This window comes from Rhineura floridana, chromosome 1 (assembly GCF_030035675.1).
Source record: "Rhineura floridana isolate rRhiFlo1 chromosome 1, rRhiFlo1.hap2, whole genome shotgun sequence".
In the NCBI taxonomy this organism is placed as follows: Eukaryota; Metazoa; Chordata; class Lepidosauria; order Squamata; family Rhineuridae; genus Rhineura; species Rhineura floridana.
Window position 1 is genome coordinate 202,307,887 of NC_084480.1, and position 18,033 is coordinate 202,325,919.

General features: G+C 42.8%; 1 protein-coding gene across 1 annotated transcript in view; it reads left to right on the top strand.

Annotated features, from left to right (window-relative positions):
• Positions 1-18,033, top strand: part of LOC133377188 (glutamate decarboxylase 1-like) — a 135,420-nt gene that overhangs the window by 90,671 nt on the left and 26,716 nt on the right. Inside the window, exons 2-7 of the mRNA XM_061610707.1 lie at positions 2,368-2,384; positions 4,860-4,994; positions 8,081-8,323; positions 10,514-10,604; positions 15,617-15,729; positions 17,865-17,980. Coding sequence (XP_061466691.1) covers positions 2,368-2,384; positions 4,860-4,994; positions 8,081-8,323; positions 10,514-10,604; positions 15,617-15,729; positions 17,865-17,980 — 715 coding nt within the window. The remainder of the gene's footprint in view (positions 1-2,367; positions 2,385-4,859; positions 4,995-8,080; positions 8,324-10,513; positions 10,605-15,616; positions 15,730-17,864; positions 17,981-18,033) is intronic.

An 18,033-nucleotide genomic window follows, 5' to 3' on the forward strand; every position in this document is an offset into this window, starting at 1 on the left:
TGAGGGAAATAAAATTTTCTAGTTTAGATTCTCTGTAGAAACGTTAATAACACAGGAAAGAAGCAAAGTAAGAAGAACACCAGCAAACATACAAAAATATAATTCTCTATCTTTGGAGATGGCAAGTGTTGCCAGCACTCACCATATGCTCAGAGGCACATGTTACCAAATTCTTCCAAGCTACACAGGAAGTGGATTGGACTATGAAAGACCAACCCAAGTTGTGTTTGCATTCTGACCAATTTGTAGGGCAGTCCAATATCTCAGAGAGGAGTTCAGGTCTCCTGCTCCCCTGGTGCATTCACTATAGCTGCCCAATTTCCCTGCTTTTTAAAGTTTGATAGAAATAGCTGTGGGCTATAGGTACATTCTCAAACAGCAATGTTTTTGCCTATTAGTGAATTATGAGCTAGAGTTAGACTCCATCCCTTGGACTATCCATTGTTCTGCTTTTCAGTTTCAGTTGTGTTCTTTACACAGCCAGCAATAAAGAAGAATGTTTGTTTGCCAAGTAAGAAGTGTTTACTTATTCTGCAGTAATTATGAATAGAGCAGAATTGGGTGCTTATTGCTAAAGAGTGAAATAAAGAGATGATTTAAAGTGATTGAAAAAATATCTACCTCAAGTTATCCTTTACTGTTTTAAAGCATTCATTATACTCACAATCACAGTGGCTATTTTTTCTTTTTCTTGAGTACTTGATGGCAAAGGATGAAAACACTACACCTGGCTGGCTGGCTAGCTATTTAGGCTGCAATTCAGGCCTATTTTTTATTTTCCCTATGTGTGCAGCTCAACATGAGGCCTTTTTAGGGTTCAGTGACTCACAAGCATTTCGCAGATTTGGTTTTTCTTGCATTTGAAAAAGGACAGGTAACCTTAATTTTTAGATAAATTTTACATTATTTTAATTCTAGCAAAAACTGAAAGCTGCAACTGTTCTAAAGTATAATTTTTCTCTCGCTGAAAAGGTATATTAAGAAACTACTACTCAGAAAGCTATCTTGCACGTTTATCAAGCATTTTTATAGGTTTACAAATGGAAGTCTATTATGCAGTAAATATTTTACGAAGTGACTAAGTCTCATTGACGTTAACAAGAAACTGTTGCATATTTTTCTCAGTACCACTCTCCGGAAATGCTTGACTATGTTTGTACTGTAATGTGCTCTTACTCTGTTCTGATTTTTGTGTTGCTGATGTTGTCTTACAAGATTAAAACAAAATGTTTGCGAGAACAAGCTCCACACTAATTTTTAAAGTCTTAGTTACAGCATAAACTATTTTGTTGGTTTTACACTTTTTGGTATCCCTTTGTTCACTGGATACTTAACATCCTTTTTTCTTATGAAAAAATGTGTCAGTCATTTAACTCTTGGTGTTCACACAGATTTTCTATTGACTTGACCTTTACATAGCCCATTATGTAAGTTAACACACTCTCTGCATGGAAAAGGAGTGAGGAGGAAGGTTACCGCCTTTCCCTTCCCCTGTCCCTCACATCCTCTCCACCAGTGAGTGGGTGGGGGAGGGATTGGCTGGAGCTATGTGCCTCCCCCCCAATACCCCATCTAGAAATGTGGCTGCCCCACCTAACAAGGAAGGCTCGCTATAGGGCTGTATGGAGGGCATATATAGGGGCCCTTCTATTTATGCCTGCCTTGTTAGGATCCAAGCCATCGTTTTCCCATTGCAGGACTCAAAGCACCATCTCCTATTTCTTACTGGAATGCTTTTTTCCCTGCTGCACTACCAGGTCACTACCCCAATCCCCTAATCCCTTGTGGCTGTTGAGGCAGTTGAGACAGATAATGCTTCACTGCCTACAAAGGCATCCCCTGCCCCCCATTTCTCCTTTAAGATTTTCCTGGTGAAGATATGAAAATGTGAAGCATTCAGCGCACCAGCAGCACATTGATACATTCTACAAATATGAAAAGGGAGAATGACAAGGGTATATGGGGGGTGCTGAAGGTATACAACTGCAAATATCTAATAGTCCAGTGATAGAATTTAGCATTTCTCATCTGTCTGTCTGTCTGCTTCCTCCTGACTACCTTAGCAAGTTTTAGCATTTTAAAGGAGTCAGCATTGGAAAAGATGATATCTTTGAAATTATTCCACTGCCATTTTGCATAAGTGAAAAAGTTGCTCTACAGTGCATGCTTCCATTTGAGGTAGTGAATGCACAAAAATGGATTCTGAGCAAAGTGAGGACTGGCATTTTCAATACAGTGACACATTGTAGAATATGCCATAAAACACACCTGGAGAAAAACAGGCAATTGACACATATAACATTGACTTCCATTTGTAGCAGGTGTAGTTTTGTCCATTCAGATAATTGTATCCAAATATCTTTCTAGGCACCTGCTTTTTGCAGGTAAAACCAAGTAATTAAATATGTAAATGATTTTTTGCCTCCATGGAGAATACTTCAGCAAAAATATCAAATGGAGTAATACAAATATCTGAAATTTCATGCTTTGTTTTGTTTTCTCCCGAGTTGGGTTCTGTTAAATTAATTTGAAGTATAATGTAAATGTTCCAAAAATCCACAGTACTGCAATACCTTTATTGGATCCAACTGTAAAGTCATAAACTAGTGGGCAAGCTTTCAGGTTCTTCAGGATTCTTCATTAGGCTGGATTTTAAGTAAAAAAAAATTGTTGTTGGATGGAAGGACTGGTTTGATGCTGAAGCTACGAAGTCTGGATTTAGTCACAGTATCAAAATGACAGTATAGGAGGAGATAGCAGACTTAGGTGGCAATCCAGTACATACTTACCTGGAAGTACGTGCCGCTGAACCCAATGGAGCTAAGTTCTGAGTAGATGTGTATTGGGGCTTGCAGCCTCAACTGAATTTGGCTCTACTAGGTGTTATGCAGGTTTCAAATTATACCTAGGATTGCTGGGTCAAAAACACACATAATGGCTGATCCCCATTTTTTTTTAAAATTAAACCCAGCAGTTACATAGGTTCCTTCTTAGGTGGAGGACAGAAATAAAGAGAAATAAGGCAGTTTTTATTTTGGCAGAGCTGGAGACTGACTTTCTGTCTAATACAATCCATAGAAGCCAAATTGTGTAGCATAACCAAACAGTTGTTGTTGTTTATTAGTGACTGAATTTGTTTCCTGCCCTTCCTCCTGTTTATGTGGAGCGAACGAAACCCTCAAAAAGTAAAGTCCCATCTTCAGATGGTAGAAAATTATCTACTTCCAATTTTAGGATCCTTTTCCCAATTTGGTATTCTCCATGACACGCCCAAAGTAGAGGAAGCTGTGATGGTCCATTTCCCCCCCCCAAAAAAAGCTAAAAGCCCCAGTAGGGGGAATCCTGTTGTGTTGAGCAGGATGTCTAAAAAGAAGCACCTGCCCACTCACAGTTGCCTGCAGCTACATGCACCACAAGATCAGGATTCTGCTTAACACACCAATGTTATGCCAAGGGGGAGTGGGCCATGGCAATATAGGGGACTGGGCCAATGAGATACTGACCTACCCCTTCTACACGTTCAGTGGAGGCATGCATGAATAGGGCTAGCTTTACAAATGACAGTGTAAAATAGAGGTATGAATTTTTAAAAGCCATTTTAGTCATGATGCAAGATCTATATGGGTATATTGATGATTAAGGGCAAAATCCAATCCCACATCCCCTGCCGGTGGTGCTTTGCAGAGTGGCAGAGCCACTGCTACATCCGCAGCCCAGCCGGCTACAGCGAAAGACGGGGGAGGCAGGATGGAGCTAGCACTGTGATTTGGCCTGGATTGGGCCCTATGTTCAATGATGGCAGTGAGATCAGTGCAGGAACCGGCAGCTGCTAGTCCAGCTCATCCCTGCCCCCACCATGCCCTCAGAATGGCCCATTTCAGGGCATTTTACTGGCCTCCACTGGTGAAGAATGGCAGCCAGGTCATCGGCACCTAGGGTGGAGGCCTGCCCACCTGGTAGAGAGTCCCTCTGTTCAGTCCAACCACCCTACCCTCAGCCCAGCAAAAGGATTTCCTCTTCATTGCTCTGCCTGTCCCTTTCTTGCAATAAATTGGAATAACTGTATCCTGGCTGGCAAAAGACAAGTCAAATCATTCACACTTTTAGCTACTGTCTGCATTATCTGCAATTTTTTCCTTCATTTTTTTATTACATTGGAAGCCTCGTGTGTTAAATGTGCTTTAAATGTATGGCGTGGATGTGACCCTAGAAACAAATTCAAAAGAAGGAAAATGGAGGAGAGACAAAGAGGGGATTATAGTTGAGGAGTCACAGTTCTGAACTCCAGAACTGTGTGCCCCCTCCCAACATGTAACTATAAAACAGGGATGGGGAACCTCTGGTCCTCCAGATGTTGTTGGACTCCAGCTCCCATCAGCCCCATCTAGCATAGTCAATGGTCAGGGATGATGGGAGTTGTAGTCCTGCAGCATCTCATGGGCCACAGGTTCCTCATCCTTACTATTAAATAATCAGGGTCAGGGCTGGAAGTCCTTTAATGCTGTATAGCTCAGCAAGAGAGAAGGCCTTTGGGGTGGGTGCACGGAGATGTCTTTAATGTCTTTTCCACTTCTGAAACTCCCCCCTCTCCCAAGATGCCTGAATAGCACTATGAGGCTCCAGTTCCAGGCTTTCTGGAGCCGTGAGCCATGAACACTCTTCCTAGGGAGGGTGGGAATACCCTGCAACATTTTGTCCCAGTTGAATTATGTAAATCTCTCAACAGGGAACCAAGAACCTGTTGCAATGTCTATTGAAATGCAATGTAGACAAACATGGTTACAGTTCAGACCTGAATATGGCTATTTTAACAGGCCTCCCTAACATTTGTACATTGGCTTTTCATTACTCTTTTCCAGACAAACAGGTCAATACTGAACTTTACCAGCTGAGACAAAAGCATCTTTCTAGCTTTCATGGAGAAGGGGAGGAAACAGAAAAAGCTTCTACCATTGAGAGCTTTGTGACAAATTTTGCAAACATCTATGAGTCAGGTAAGATTACTATTTTATTTTAAAAGATGCATTTGTGTGGGTTTCCCCATTGGACATTACAGAGGAAATGCAAAAAGTGGAAACATAGGTAACTTGTGTGATGTGCCCACTTGTTAGAGAAGCTACAGAAAAGAGGAGAGGAGAGAAAATGTGAGATATTTGCTACATTGTTTCTCTCTCTATACCTTTCCATGTGCTCGACAGAGGCCTATGCGCTCAATGGGTGAGGCCCTGCTTCAAATTCCCTAGCTTTCAGAAGTGAGATCGGTTGCTACAAGGAAAAGGATTTTCTCATTGTGGAACTTTTGTCTGGCACTGAAAGTTCATCAGGGCCAGCCTAGTATGTGGAGGAACATCAGTAATGTAGTGGCAAATTAAGAAGTGCAGAGTGTCTTCATGAGTCATGCCATGCCCCCTCATAGCCTGCCTCTCTCTCTCTCTCTCTCTCTCTCTCTCTCTCTCTCTCTCTCTCTCTCACACACACACACACACACACACACACACACACACACACTGCTTGAGCAATCCCCCCTTCAGTAAGTAAGCACACCTGCATACATACTTCCCCCCCTCGCTCACACACACTACATGTGCAACACCCCCCCACACTTCAGAAATGATCCTCCCTGGGGCAAGGGAGCATCTGCTGTCAACTCCATCTTGCTGGCGGACAACAGCATCCTGACCATGCTTGGACCCACCACTACTCTATCCTGCCCTCCACAACTTTTTTTTAAAAAGCAAACCCCACTCTACCCAGAAGCTTGCTGCTGGCTGACAGCCTGAGCTTATAGTGATACCCCTCCCCACCCTCCCAGCTAGCCCCAGTTCCCAGAACAGCTTTTTTAAAAAACAGTAAGCTGAAGCCACAGGGCTAAGGAGGCGCAGAGCACAGTTTGGGAACCTCTGCCTAAGAATTAAAAAAGGTAAATATCTGGGCTTGGCTGTCCACCCTCCCTGCCTTGCTATAAACTTCTCTCTCTCAATTTCTCATGACTGTCTCCCTTGCAACTCTCTGTTCCCCACAACAACAGATGGTGGGAGCCAATCAGCATGCAAGAGGATTCTAGTGATGGGATCTGCAGCCGCTATGGATTTGCTGCTGATCTGCCACCCCCACCACCATGGAGAGGAAGGAGGCAGTAGAGAAGGGCCCCCCCCCGGGCCAAATGATAACAACGGAGGCCTCAGCAACAACCTCTCCAGCAGGGCCAGATTGTGGAGGAGGAAGAGGAACAGGAAGTGGAGGCACCACAGGGCAAGAGACAGGCTGCTGGCCGGGATGAGCAAATATCTGCTTAATTCTGAACTCCCCGGTTGGAATTAAGTGGATTTTTCACCCAGCCTGCAGCCTGTCTCTTGCCCTGTGGTGTGGCACCTCCTCTTCCTGTTCTTCCTCTGTGTTCTGGCCCTACTTGGGGATTCTGCTGCCAAGGCCTGTGTTCTGTCATTCAGCCCAGGGGGCCCTCCTATCCTGCCTTCTCCATGGTGGCAGGGGGGTGGCAGGGGTGGAGGATTGGAGGGGTTTGAGAAGGGGCTGCTTGCAAAAAACATAACAGGATGGTGTCCCAGAGCATCCTGACCAGATTACACACCTGAGGAAGAGAGTTCAACAATTGGGGTGCCACCACAAGAAGGCCCTGTTCTGCGTTCAAATCATCCAGACATCAATAGATTATAGGCAAAATGTAGTCAGTTTAAGTTCCATTGGTTTCATTGGAAGAGTTTAAGCATGAACTTAAATAATTCCCGCTGTTGTTGAAACCAAAGAGTTTAGAAGTGCTTAATTTGGGTTGGATAGTTTCCACAGTGTTTGTTTTTAATTCCATTTTTATTTTTTGTAACTTGCTTTGATGGTCCCTATAACTTTTGTTGGGGAATTTTAAGCCAAACTTCATGTTATCCCCTATGTGGAAAGCCAGGAGTAACCCCTTTTAGTAACATAACACTAGTCTTAGATGGCAATCCTATAACACTTATGTGGGAGTAAGTCCCATTGAATTTAGTGGGGCTCACTTCTGAGTTAACTTGCATAGGATTTCATTATTAAAGTGATTTCTGTAATATGGTAACACACAAGGGCTCCTTTTGTGAAGATTAGGGATGGAGGAGAAATTTTATTCAGTTCACATTTAAAGCTGAATCTATTAAATTTGCACTTTCTGAAACAAAACGAGAACTGAATTTTTCAGTGTAGTTCTCCAACCAAATGACGTTTACAAAAATGCATATTTTAGGGGAAAGTGAACATGAAATGAATATATTAATGAAAATAACACAAAAACATACGTGATATGATGAGAAACTGCTTGCAAAAATGTGTACATTAATCAAAACTGCATACAGAAATGTATTTGTTAGGAGAAATTTGCACTAAAATACTGGTGAATTTTCATGAGGGTTTTTTAATGCAAATTGGTGCAGAAATGTGGAGAACTGAATTTAAGATTGGAAGATGGGAAACTGAGGGAACTAAAATTGACAGAACCTTCCATCCCTAGTGAAGATGACATAGCAAATGACTTCTGGAAGATTTCACCACATTTCAAAATAAGATGAGAATCAGCTTAAATTTGTCATTAAATGATGTACTGAAAAGCAGAGTGCTGTATTATACTGACGTTTTTCTTTGATCACATGGACACTGCAAAAAGAAGGCTGCCAAATTGCAACCTGCAGATTCCCCCTCTACAGAGAAGCCTGTGCCTCTCCAGATATTGGGAGTGACGGCCAAAGTTCAGGGATAACGGGGCTTATAGTCCAAAAATATCTGGTCACAGCTTCCCCAGTGCTATTTAACAGCCATGACTTGTTTCATCCATTGACCTCAAAGGTCCTTTGCATCCATCCTCCCCACATATGCACACTCGTGTGGCACACCTGGAGTTCTACTTCCTAGGGCAGGGGATGAATGAAAGAGCCAAGGTTAAAAGGGTGAGAGACGTTGCAGAAACCCCGTTCCTCTGTTCAGTTACAATTTTAAAGTTACAGGGGGAATCTCCAGGCAATGTAGCAACCCTATGCAACCCTCCCCCTGGATCCTAGATATCATTAAACATAATTTCTTCGGGGTACCCTTCCTCCAGATCTTCTGCCTACTCGTAATGGTGAGGAATTGACGGAACATTTTCTTCATGAAGTGGTGGATATTCTCCTGCGTTACATCAAAAAGACCTATGATGAAAAGAGTAAAGTGCTGGATTTCCACCATCCCCATCAGCTTCTGGAAGGGCTGGAAGGCTTCAGTGTGGAACTCTCTGATCAACCAGAACCTCTGGAACAAATACTTGTTGACTGTAGGGATACCTTGAAATATGGAGTTAAAACGGGTAACAAACTGACCATTGTGTTTATATAGCATTGTTCCAATGGCTACCAGTCATAGCAGCTATTTGCGGGTTCAGAGGGAGCATGGGCCTGAATGCCAGTTGCTGGGAAACAACAACAGGGAAGGGATCTGGTCTTATGGCCTTCCCAAAGGCATTTGGCTGTCCACTGTGGGAAAGAGGATGGTGTACTATCTAGGCCTTTGTGCTGATCCAGCCAGTCTATTTCTATGACAGGCCTGTCATTTACAAGATTTCTACCTTCAGGCTAGACACAGGGCCAGAACACACACTCACCTGGCCCTTAATCCTGTTTGTGTGGTGGAGGAGCAAATACAGACACCCCCACCCTTCCTGCATATATTATAACATGTAACTCAAGAGCTCTGCAGATACAGCTATATGCCAAATTCATGTGCTCTTCTCTCTCCTTTTTCTCTTTTACGGATGAACCCCTAAATGTAAATATGTCCTCTTGCCTGATACTTCATGTATATGACGGAATGGAACGTGCATCACCCAGCGCTCATCGACTCAACACTTAGAATTACAGAGTCGGAAGGGAATCTGGAGGTCATCTAATTCAGCCACTGATGCATCTAGCTATGGATACACTGGTGGCCTTTTCTCTCTGTTTTCGGTGGTCCTGTACTCGAGATGTTCTATCTTCTGATGATATTAAAAGAAAGTGGCACAGAAACAGTAGGAGAAAGAAGTTGTAGAGTCCCATGCAGCTGTATGGCTGAGTGGCTAACCATTTTAGGCCCAAGACCTCCACTTAGAGTTGGATACCCCTTCAAGAACCGCATGCCAGTGGTGGGCATGGCTCTTGGAGGGGCCACAAAAACATTTTGGGTGCTGGATCCAGCCCATGTGTTGGAACATACAGCTGGAAAATATAGTTCTGTGACAGGTGTGGGGAGCCTTTGGCCCTCTAGATGCTGCCGAACTACAACTTCCGTCAGGCCTAGCAAGCAGGGCCAATGGTCAGGGATGATGGGAGCTAAAGTTCAGCATTATCTTGAGGGCCAAAGGTTCCCCTCACCTGTTCTATAAGGTTAAACTCTCTGAAGAATCCATTTGGTTCTGTTCATGTTTGCAACACAAGAGCTGTATGTCTCTCTAGTTCTGCATACTGAGATAGTAAGCCTGTTTCTGGACAATATCATTTCAGACTGCAGTTGAGATTTCACATGATGGAATGCTCCCTCGTAAGTCCTCTTCAGAGAAACAATTTAGGTTTACCACTAGTAGTATAGTGGCAAATCCAGAAATGCAGATTTCCTTCATGATAGTCATGCCACACCCCCTCACTGACTTGCTTGGTCTCTGTCATCATCTCCATACTCCTCGTCCTTCCTGCATGAGCCTTCTCCTGCAACAACAGATGTCCCTAGGAGCCAAGCATCATAAAAGGGGAGCATGTTAGCTAGTGAGAAGAGTCTTCTCAGTGGCTCACTCACCTCCTTTCACTCTGATTGGCTTCAATCAGCAGCAAAGGATAAGGAAGCATGTTAGAAGATTCTTCCCAATGGCTAACACAGTCCCTTCATGCTGATTGGCTCATAGGATGCTGGAGACATAGGGACATTGCTGGGACCCTGCTCTCAGCGGTCACATCCATGCTGTACATTTAAAGCACGTCTTCCCCCAAAGAATCCTGGAAATTGTTGTTCACCCTCAAAGAGCAACAATTCCCAGCACTAGTTCCCAGGATTCTTTGGGGGAAGCCACATGCTTTAAATGTGTGGTGTGGATGTGATGAGAGAGAAAATAAGTGAAATCACTGCCCTGCCCTGGTAGTGGCTGCCATAATTACAATCCTAAACTAGAAGGGGATTTTCCTTCTGTGGAAAAACTAAGTGGATGAATCCTCCCTTATTTTGGCCGTTCTGTTTGTGTGTATGTTTTTTAAAGTGGACCATCCACATTAGACCAGAATTTTTTTCTTCCATAGTTGGTACTGTACCTCCCAACGCCCACACCCACCCACCCACCCAGAGTCACGTTGGCTCTTTTTAAGCATCTTGTAATCTCTTAAGCCTTGGTTTCTAGGCATTTCTTCCTTCTTCCTAACACCTTTTACCTGCTAGTGGATACCTTGCACCACTAATTGGAAATGTTGCTGAGAAGTGATGCATTTCTAACATTTCTTCAGAAACAATTATCTGTTTTAACTTATTTGCATTTCAGGGCATCCTCGTTATTTCAACCAACTGTCCAGTGGCCTTGACATTATAGGACTTGCCGGGGAATGGCTAACAGCGACAGCAAATACAAACATGTATGTACTGTAAATCGTAGTTTTATACAAGATTAATTTGCATAATGACAGCAAAACTTTGTATTGCTCTTGAAGAATGCAAAGAATGTATGAGATCCAGCAAATAGAGACTAAAGACATTTCTGTAATACATTTGGAAGACAGGTACATTAGTCTCAGAGAAACAGAAAAAGTAGAAAGGAAAAAGTAGTTAAAGACTCCTATTTCTATTGAAATAATAAAAGCTTCAGTGTAGGGCCAGACTGTGTGACTTTTAAAAAGCATGCGTAGCACCTGTCACACCTCCTCCTTAACAAGTAGCTGTGTGTGGGGACCCTAATCTAGGCTGAGACTGCAGCATGGGGAGAGGGTGGGCCAAACATTTGTTCCACAGCTGCTGCTGCTGCTTATTTGAGGAAAATTGCTACTCCCTGAAACTGCTCTTGCTCCGAAAAGGACTGTTTGCAGCAAGTAACATTTTCTGGGACAAACAGCAGATTGCCATGAATATCATCATCATTGCGATCTGTTGTTATAGGGAAGATTTGGTCAAAGTTGAGCACTTGTAAGTCCCATTTGAGGAACTCTGTGAATCACAGGTGGGGAACCTGTAGCTTTCCAGAAGTTGTTGGACTCCAACTCGGATCAGCCCTAGCCAGAATGGCCAATAGTCAGGGAAGATAGGAGTTGGAGTACAGTGTCATCTGAAGGACCCCAGGTTCATGCCATAAATCTATGAAGTTTGTACAATTGTATTAGTAAAAGTCCCACTGAGATTTTAAAATGATGAACATGGAATGGCATAGAAAAAGATGAAAATTGCCTATATTCTTCCTAATACCAATAGTTTTTATTGGATCATGCCTAATTATAAATAACAATAACCAGGGCTGCTTCTTTTTTTTTATGAGGTGCCAGTACTCATATCTTGATAAAGGTGTTGTGGGTGCTAGCACAAAATATGTGATATGGAGAACAAAAAAAGAGGTGCCAGGACTCAGTACCAGCAAGTACTGCCACAAAAAAAGCAGTGACAACAACTATTTATAGAAGATGTATGTGAACTTTATGTAACACTTTATAGAGGATCTTTTTTCCACTTGCCCGGAAGAATAGCACTATGAATTTTAGTCCTTTTTACTCTTACAAGCTTTTTCTCCTTTTAAAATCTATCCATCAATTTCACTTCATTTCAGATAAAAAATAGAATTTTTCAGAGATCTGGCAAGTTTTGCTGTAAGTAAATTTGAGTCCTTAAGTGACACAGTGCTGCTACTTAACGTTACCAATAATCAGAATCTGCGTCCCTCATCCTTTAATCCCATCTGTGACACTATGAACACCAGAATTCATCTGTATGGTGACATTTTAATAAAATGGGCATTGTGTAAGAACTCTTTAAAAGATAAGTTGGAAAAAGTCTGTAAAATGTCAGTGGAAATACTGTTGATGACTTCATCTATGAACAGAATACTCCATGCCAACTTCATATGAAAAATTTCAGCAAATTTAATCATTTCCCTCTACTGTCTTAAATATGACATTGTGTAATGAGTTTGGAACAAAGATAGCTTATTGACTAAATTTAGAGGGCAGTACTGCATCAAATACTTAATTTTCAAAAGCTTTCAAAAGCAACTTCTTTGTGTTCAGAATTAATGACACTGACTTTCATACTGGATTTTTATCTTGTGCAGTATCTTTTATTTTAGAGAATGACATATCAAAACATTCTTATCACTCCTATGTGACATGGCATCTAAAGGCAGCTCAAGGAAACCCCACTGAAATCAGAATGAACCTCTGAGAACTATAGCATTTGATCTTGATATTTTGGAATAAATCTTGAGAGCTTTCAAGATAGAGGCCATGATTCAAACAACTGTTGAACTAATTCTGCATTCCCAGTAGACCTTTGAATTTATGTTTTTCAAGCAGCACCCATATGCACAGCTAACTGCTTTTGAAGTTCAGAACTTCAAAGTCAAAACATGAAACAGACAGTGACATATGGCAGCAAAAAATGCCGTTAGAATGGCCCTTTCCACATTCCCTGATTAGCAGTGGAACTCTGCCTACATTCTATGGAGCACCATGACATTTCACTTTTCTGTTAATGGACTGTCCTTGTGAAGCTGATATGCTCTCTACAAGCCTAGTGCTACATACTGAACATGTGTGGTATACTTTGGTATTTCTCTGTACCCTTGTGGATGAAAATGTCTAATACATCCACAGTTAGTTAATGTTATTCTCTGCCTTTGACGACAGCTGTGCAATAGGACTCCAAGAGAAGAGAAAAGGACAAAGGCACGCAGACAAGTTGCAAAGTGATCAAAAGGGGATTTTGATCTAAGGAAACATGAAACACAATGACATAGCTTCTGGTCTTGAATCCTTTTATGCACTTACTATATAACCTACATGATTACTATGTAATCTTTGTTTACCAACGAGTTGGTAAACACTCCAACCCTTTTTTTGAGGGGGGAGCGAACTGTATCAAGGTAGTAAGCAATGCTTCAGTGTTAGATAACAGCACAGTGTTCTTTCACTGTGTTGATCACTCTGCATTGTTAAATAGCAAACACTTGTTGGAACTTGTTTATTTATTTTGACAATAGCAGAACTACCTCTTTGGGGCTTCCATTCTCAGTCATTCATTTTATTAATTTACTTACAACATTTCTGTGCTGTCACCCATTAACAAAAAATTATATGGGCACTTCAAAAACAGAAGTTAAAACCATGAAGAATAAAAATTGAACCTAGGCTCAACATCGTAAATGAGTGGTAAGGAACCTCAGGCCCAGGGACTTTCCACAGGATACACCCTCCATAAATGCTTTTGCTGGCTGGATTGTATCCTTGAACTGCAATAATGCCTCTTGCTTGTCTGGATAGAGGTGTGTGTTGGTGCATGTGTAGCTCTTAAGGAGGCAGTAATAAAACCAATTCTAAAGAAGCCCTCCTTGGATTCCCAAGATCTGAACAACTTTTGCCCAGTCTCAAATCTGCCATTCCTGGGCAAGGCGGTTGAGCAGTTGGTGGCAAAGCAGTTGCAAGCGTACTTGGAGGAAGAGGATTATCTGGATCCATTTCAATCAGGCTTCAGGCCTGGACATGGGACTGAAACGGCCTTGGTCGCCTTGGTTGATGATATGAGGAGGGCATTGGATAGGGGTGAATGCACCTTCCTTGTCCTCCTGGATCTCTCAGCGGCTTTTGATACTGTTGACCACGGTATCCTTCTGGACCTCCTGAAGAGGTTAGGCATAGGGGGCACTGTATTGCAGTGGTTCCATTCCTTCCTTTCTGGTAGGTACCAGAGAGTGGCATTGGGGGATGAGGTTTCGGATCCTTGGCCTCTCACTTGTGGGGTGCCACAAGGCTCCATCCTCTCCCCGATGCTGTTCAACATCTATATAAAACCACTGGGGGCTAACATCAGAAGATTTGGGCTGCAGTGTCACCAGTATGCTGATGACACGCAGCTCTGTCTCTCATTCAAATCTTCACCGAGGTTGGCTGTAGAAACCCTATCCAAGTGCCTGGAGTCGGTGAGTGGCTGGATGGGAAGGAATAAGCTGAAGCTGAACCCTGACAAAACCGAGGTGCTGTTTGTGGGAGACAAGGGAAGGTTGAGGGATGTTTACCCAGTGCTCAATGGGGTACAATTGCCCCTGAAAGACCAGGTCCGCAGCCTGGGGGTCATTCTTGACTCCCAGCTGTCCATGGAGGCTCAGGTCTCGGCTGTGAACTGGGCAGCGCTATATCAACTCCATCTGATACGGAGGCTGCGCCCCTACCTTCCCAACCATCTGCTCCCATCTGTGGTACATGCCCTGGTCTTCTCTCGCCTAGACTACTGTAATGCGCTGTACGTGGGGTTACCCTTGAAAATGGTCTGGAAGCTGCACCTGGTACAGAATGCGGTGGCTCGCCGATTAAAGGCAGCCGCCGGCGAGATCACATCACTCCAGTGCTGAAGGAGTTGCACTGGTTACCGGTTGTTTTCTGGGCCCAATTCAAGGTGTTGGTTCTGACCTTTAAAACCCTATACGGTTTCGGCCCAGTCTATCTGAAGGAGCGCCTCCAACATCATCAGGGATGCCGCAAACAAGAACAGTCTCAAAAGGCCTTCTCTCTATCCCACCAGTTAAAACAGCTAGACTGGTGAGAACTAGGGAGAGGGCTTTTTCAATTGTGGTCCCCACTTTGTGGAATTCCCTCCCAAATGATCTCCGCCATGCCCCCTCTATGATGAGCTTCTGCCAGGCCTTGAAGACCTGGCTCCACAGGCAGGCTTTTGGGGTGGGTTAGGTTTTATTATTATTGGTGAGATTTTTAATGTTTTAATGTATTTGTATGTTTTTATTTTGTACGTTGCCCAGAGTGGCTGGACAGCCAGCCAGATGGGCAACTAATAAATTTAATAAATAAATAAATAGAAACCTCTGACTTTGTGTTGCTAGAATGTAGCCTACTGTACTAAGATTGGAATCATTTTCATTGCTCCATTCACTTTTGCCTCTGGCTCTGCCCACTTTTTGCCTAAAACCACAGCTACTTTTGTATCTGGCCCCACCCACCACTAGCATATGGCCCCCAGAACATCTGGAGGCCAGAGGTTTTCCTATCTTTGATGTAGGAGATGGTCAATAGGATAAGAGAAAGTACTTGAGGAAAGGAGGAGTGAGGAAGAAATGGATAGGCTCTGGATCCAGCTCTAGTTATACACAAATCGTCACAAGTAGCAATTATTTGTTCATTGATAGGGAATGTTTCTTCACAACTGCATCCAAAAAAGCATCATGCCAGTTCCTTTGAGCCAAGATGAACCTTGGGATACAGATGAAGATGTGTTTCTGTAACCCTGTCATTTTCAGGCATGGAAGCCTGTTTCTGTGAACACACCTCTCTTGCTTGACTGAGACAGACATTGATATTCATTTTTCTTTTTCAAGCTATTCTGATGAGTTCATTTTTGGCTTCTGACTATAGTGTGTTGGTTATTTTAAAACATGTATTAGGTTTACTTATGAAATAGCTCCAGTATTCATCGTAATGGAGGAGGTTGTACTTAAAAAAATGCATGAAATTATTGGATGGGGAGAAAGTGAAGCAGATGGCATATTTTCTCCTGGTAAGTAGATTTAAATCATTATTCATACTATGAGCCTTATTTGAATCGTAGAGTCAACAGGCATTATTTGCTGACATTTTAAAATTTGAACATTAATTTGTAGATAGATAGATGAATAAATGTTGGTACAAATCACTATATAAATATAGGACAGAGAAGTTCACGAAAGTGGTATGGCTAGACTGGCAAGTCAAAACTTTTAAAAGCAAGTCATTTATTTTGCTGTGTTTAAATGTGACACTAAACTATGGTATAGCAAGATGTAAAAGAGCCCAACCTCCTTCCTGGCTTGTGTGCTCCCCCTCCCCTCCCCTCCCCTCCCACATGGAGGCATCCGCTTCTGTTTTTGGTTGCCCACAATTTGTTATGTTGTCTGGATTGAAAAACTGTGGTTAATGTTAACTATGGGTAATTCCACACAAGCCAACTCCAAACTGTGGTTTCTGAAGATGGCTTGTGTTAAACTACTCTTAGGGTAGAAACACACTCACTGTTCTGCCGGTTCCAGTGTGTCTCCACCTCTATTTTCTGAAAACTGGCACATGACGCTAGGCAAACCCTGCCCCTTTTTACTGTAAAACCTGGTGGGAGCTGCTTGAGTGTGGGTTTTTTTATATTAAAAAATCAGCTTCAAAGAGATTTTGCACATGATCGGCAGATCAACTCGTTCCCCCTCCAGGTATGGCTAATGGAAATGCTTTGTTCTGGCAACTAATGTGGTCATAGCCATATTTAAAGTGGCTAAATGGTTAACCACAATTCCAGGTTTAGATGACAAGGAAAGCTCCAAAAATAGAAGAGGAAGCTTCTGAACTGTGCAAGAAAGGGAAGGAGGAGTATTTGAGTCTCAGAGAAAGCTAGGCTTGGTCATGTCTTGCTGAACCATAATTCACCATGATGCAGCCTGAGTGCAGCCTTTTTCTTGGGGGTTGGTGTAAATCAGTTCTGGTTGTTGATAAACAGTGGTCTGTGAAACATTGTGGTTTCAATACTACTGTAACATGTTTGGCTTATCATATCCAAACCAAATGATCTACTTATGGCTTGCAACATCACAGGCTACTTGTCTGCCAAGAGTTCACCACTTTGGACAGCAGGTAGGGGATCAAATGAAAAGCTCTTTGATAGTCTGGAACCCTTCTACGTGAAATGCTAGTTTTGTAATACTAGTTTTGCATGTACAAGGAATATTCATGTGGGAGAAGTATTCAGACGTTTGATGCCCTGCCTGTCATCTGAAGTGGTACAGTTCATTGATATATCATGTGAGACAGCTGGTCCTGTAGTTTAGCTCTTATGTACCGGTTACATCCATTAGCTGCCCATGTGGTGGAGTGGAACTACCTTTCTGACACCTGTGTTGATGCAACTTACCTGAAGGGGGGGCAGGGTGACAGTGAGGTCAGGGCTCCCTCACCTTTGACCTTTCCACCTCCCTATCCCAGCCCCGTCTCGGTAAGCTGCAATGATGCCAGTGTCAGGAAGGTTGACCCACTACATAGGTGGCTACTGATGGCACCAATGCAGAAGACTTCAGGGGAACCACAATTCTTGCAGACGCCATCCTCTGTCCTCCCGTCCTACACCCTATTTTCAACTGTTTCGGTTTCATGAAAAAAGACTTGACAGTGATGCTACAGCAATTCTCCTGTTGATGGAACCTATTTTCATTGAACTGGTGCAATGACATAATACTGGAGTACCACAACAGGTTGTGGCATTATGCAGACAAGTGGTCATCATATCACCATCCCAAACAATTAACCATTGATGGGCACATTTGTTATTGCCTTTCAGAGGTCCCCAGAAACATCTGCACATGGTAGCTATGTCCATATAGCAAGCTTTTCACATACTATCATGCCAGGTGGATTGATTGGCTGTCTTTTGTGTCACCACAGAAGAGGGGAAGGGGGATGGCTGTGGCATGGAGAAAATAGTCTGATCTGGAGTGAGCTGCTAGATACAAAACAACTCTCTGTAAGGAAAGAGCCACCACGTGGCAGGATTTAAAATGATCTCCACTTGGTAACTGAAATCTGTGCACTGGGCCTGATGCAGTGTGTTACACTGTTCATTCCCAATGAGACTGAACTATTCAAAAAGAAACAGAATCTCTGTCTTTATTTTCCCAGGGGGCAGCATATCAAACCTCTACAGTGTTTTAGTTGCCCGCTACAAACATTACCCTGAGATTAAAACCAAAGGCATGGCAGCCCTTCCAGCCATTACACTATTTGTTTCTGAACATGTGAGTATGCACTTGCAGTTAAGTCTATGTAATCTGCAATCACAGAGAGACTT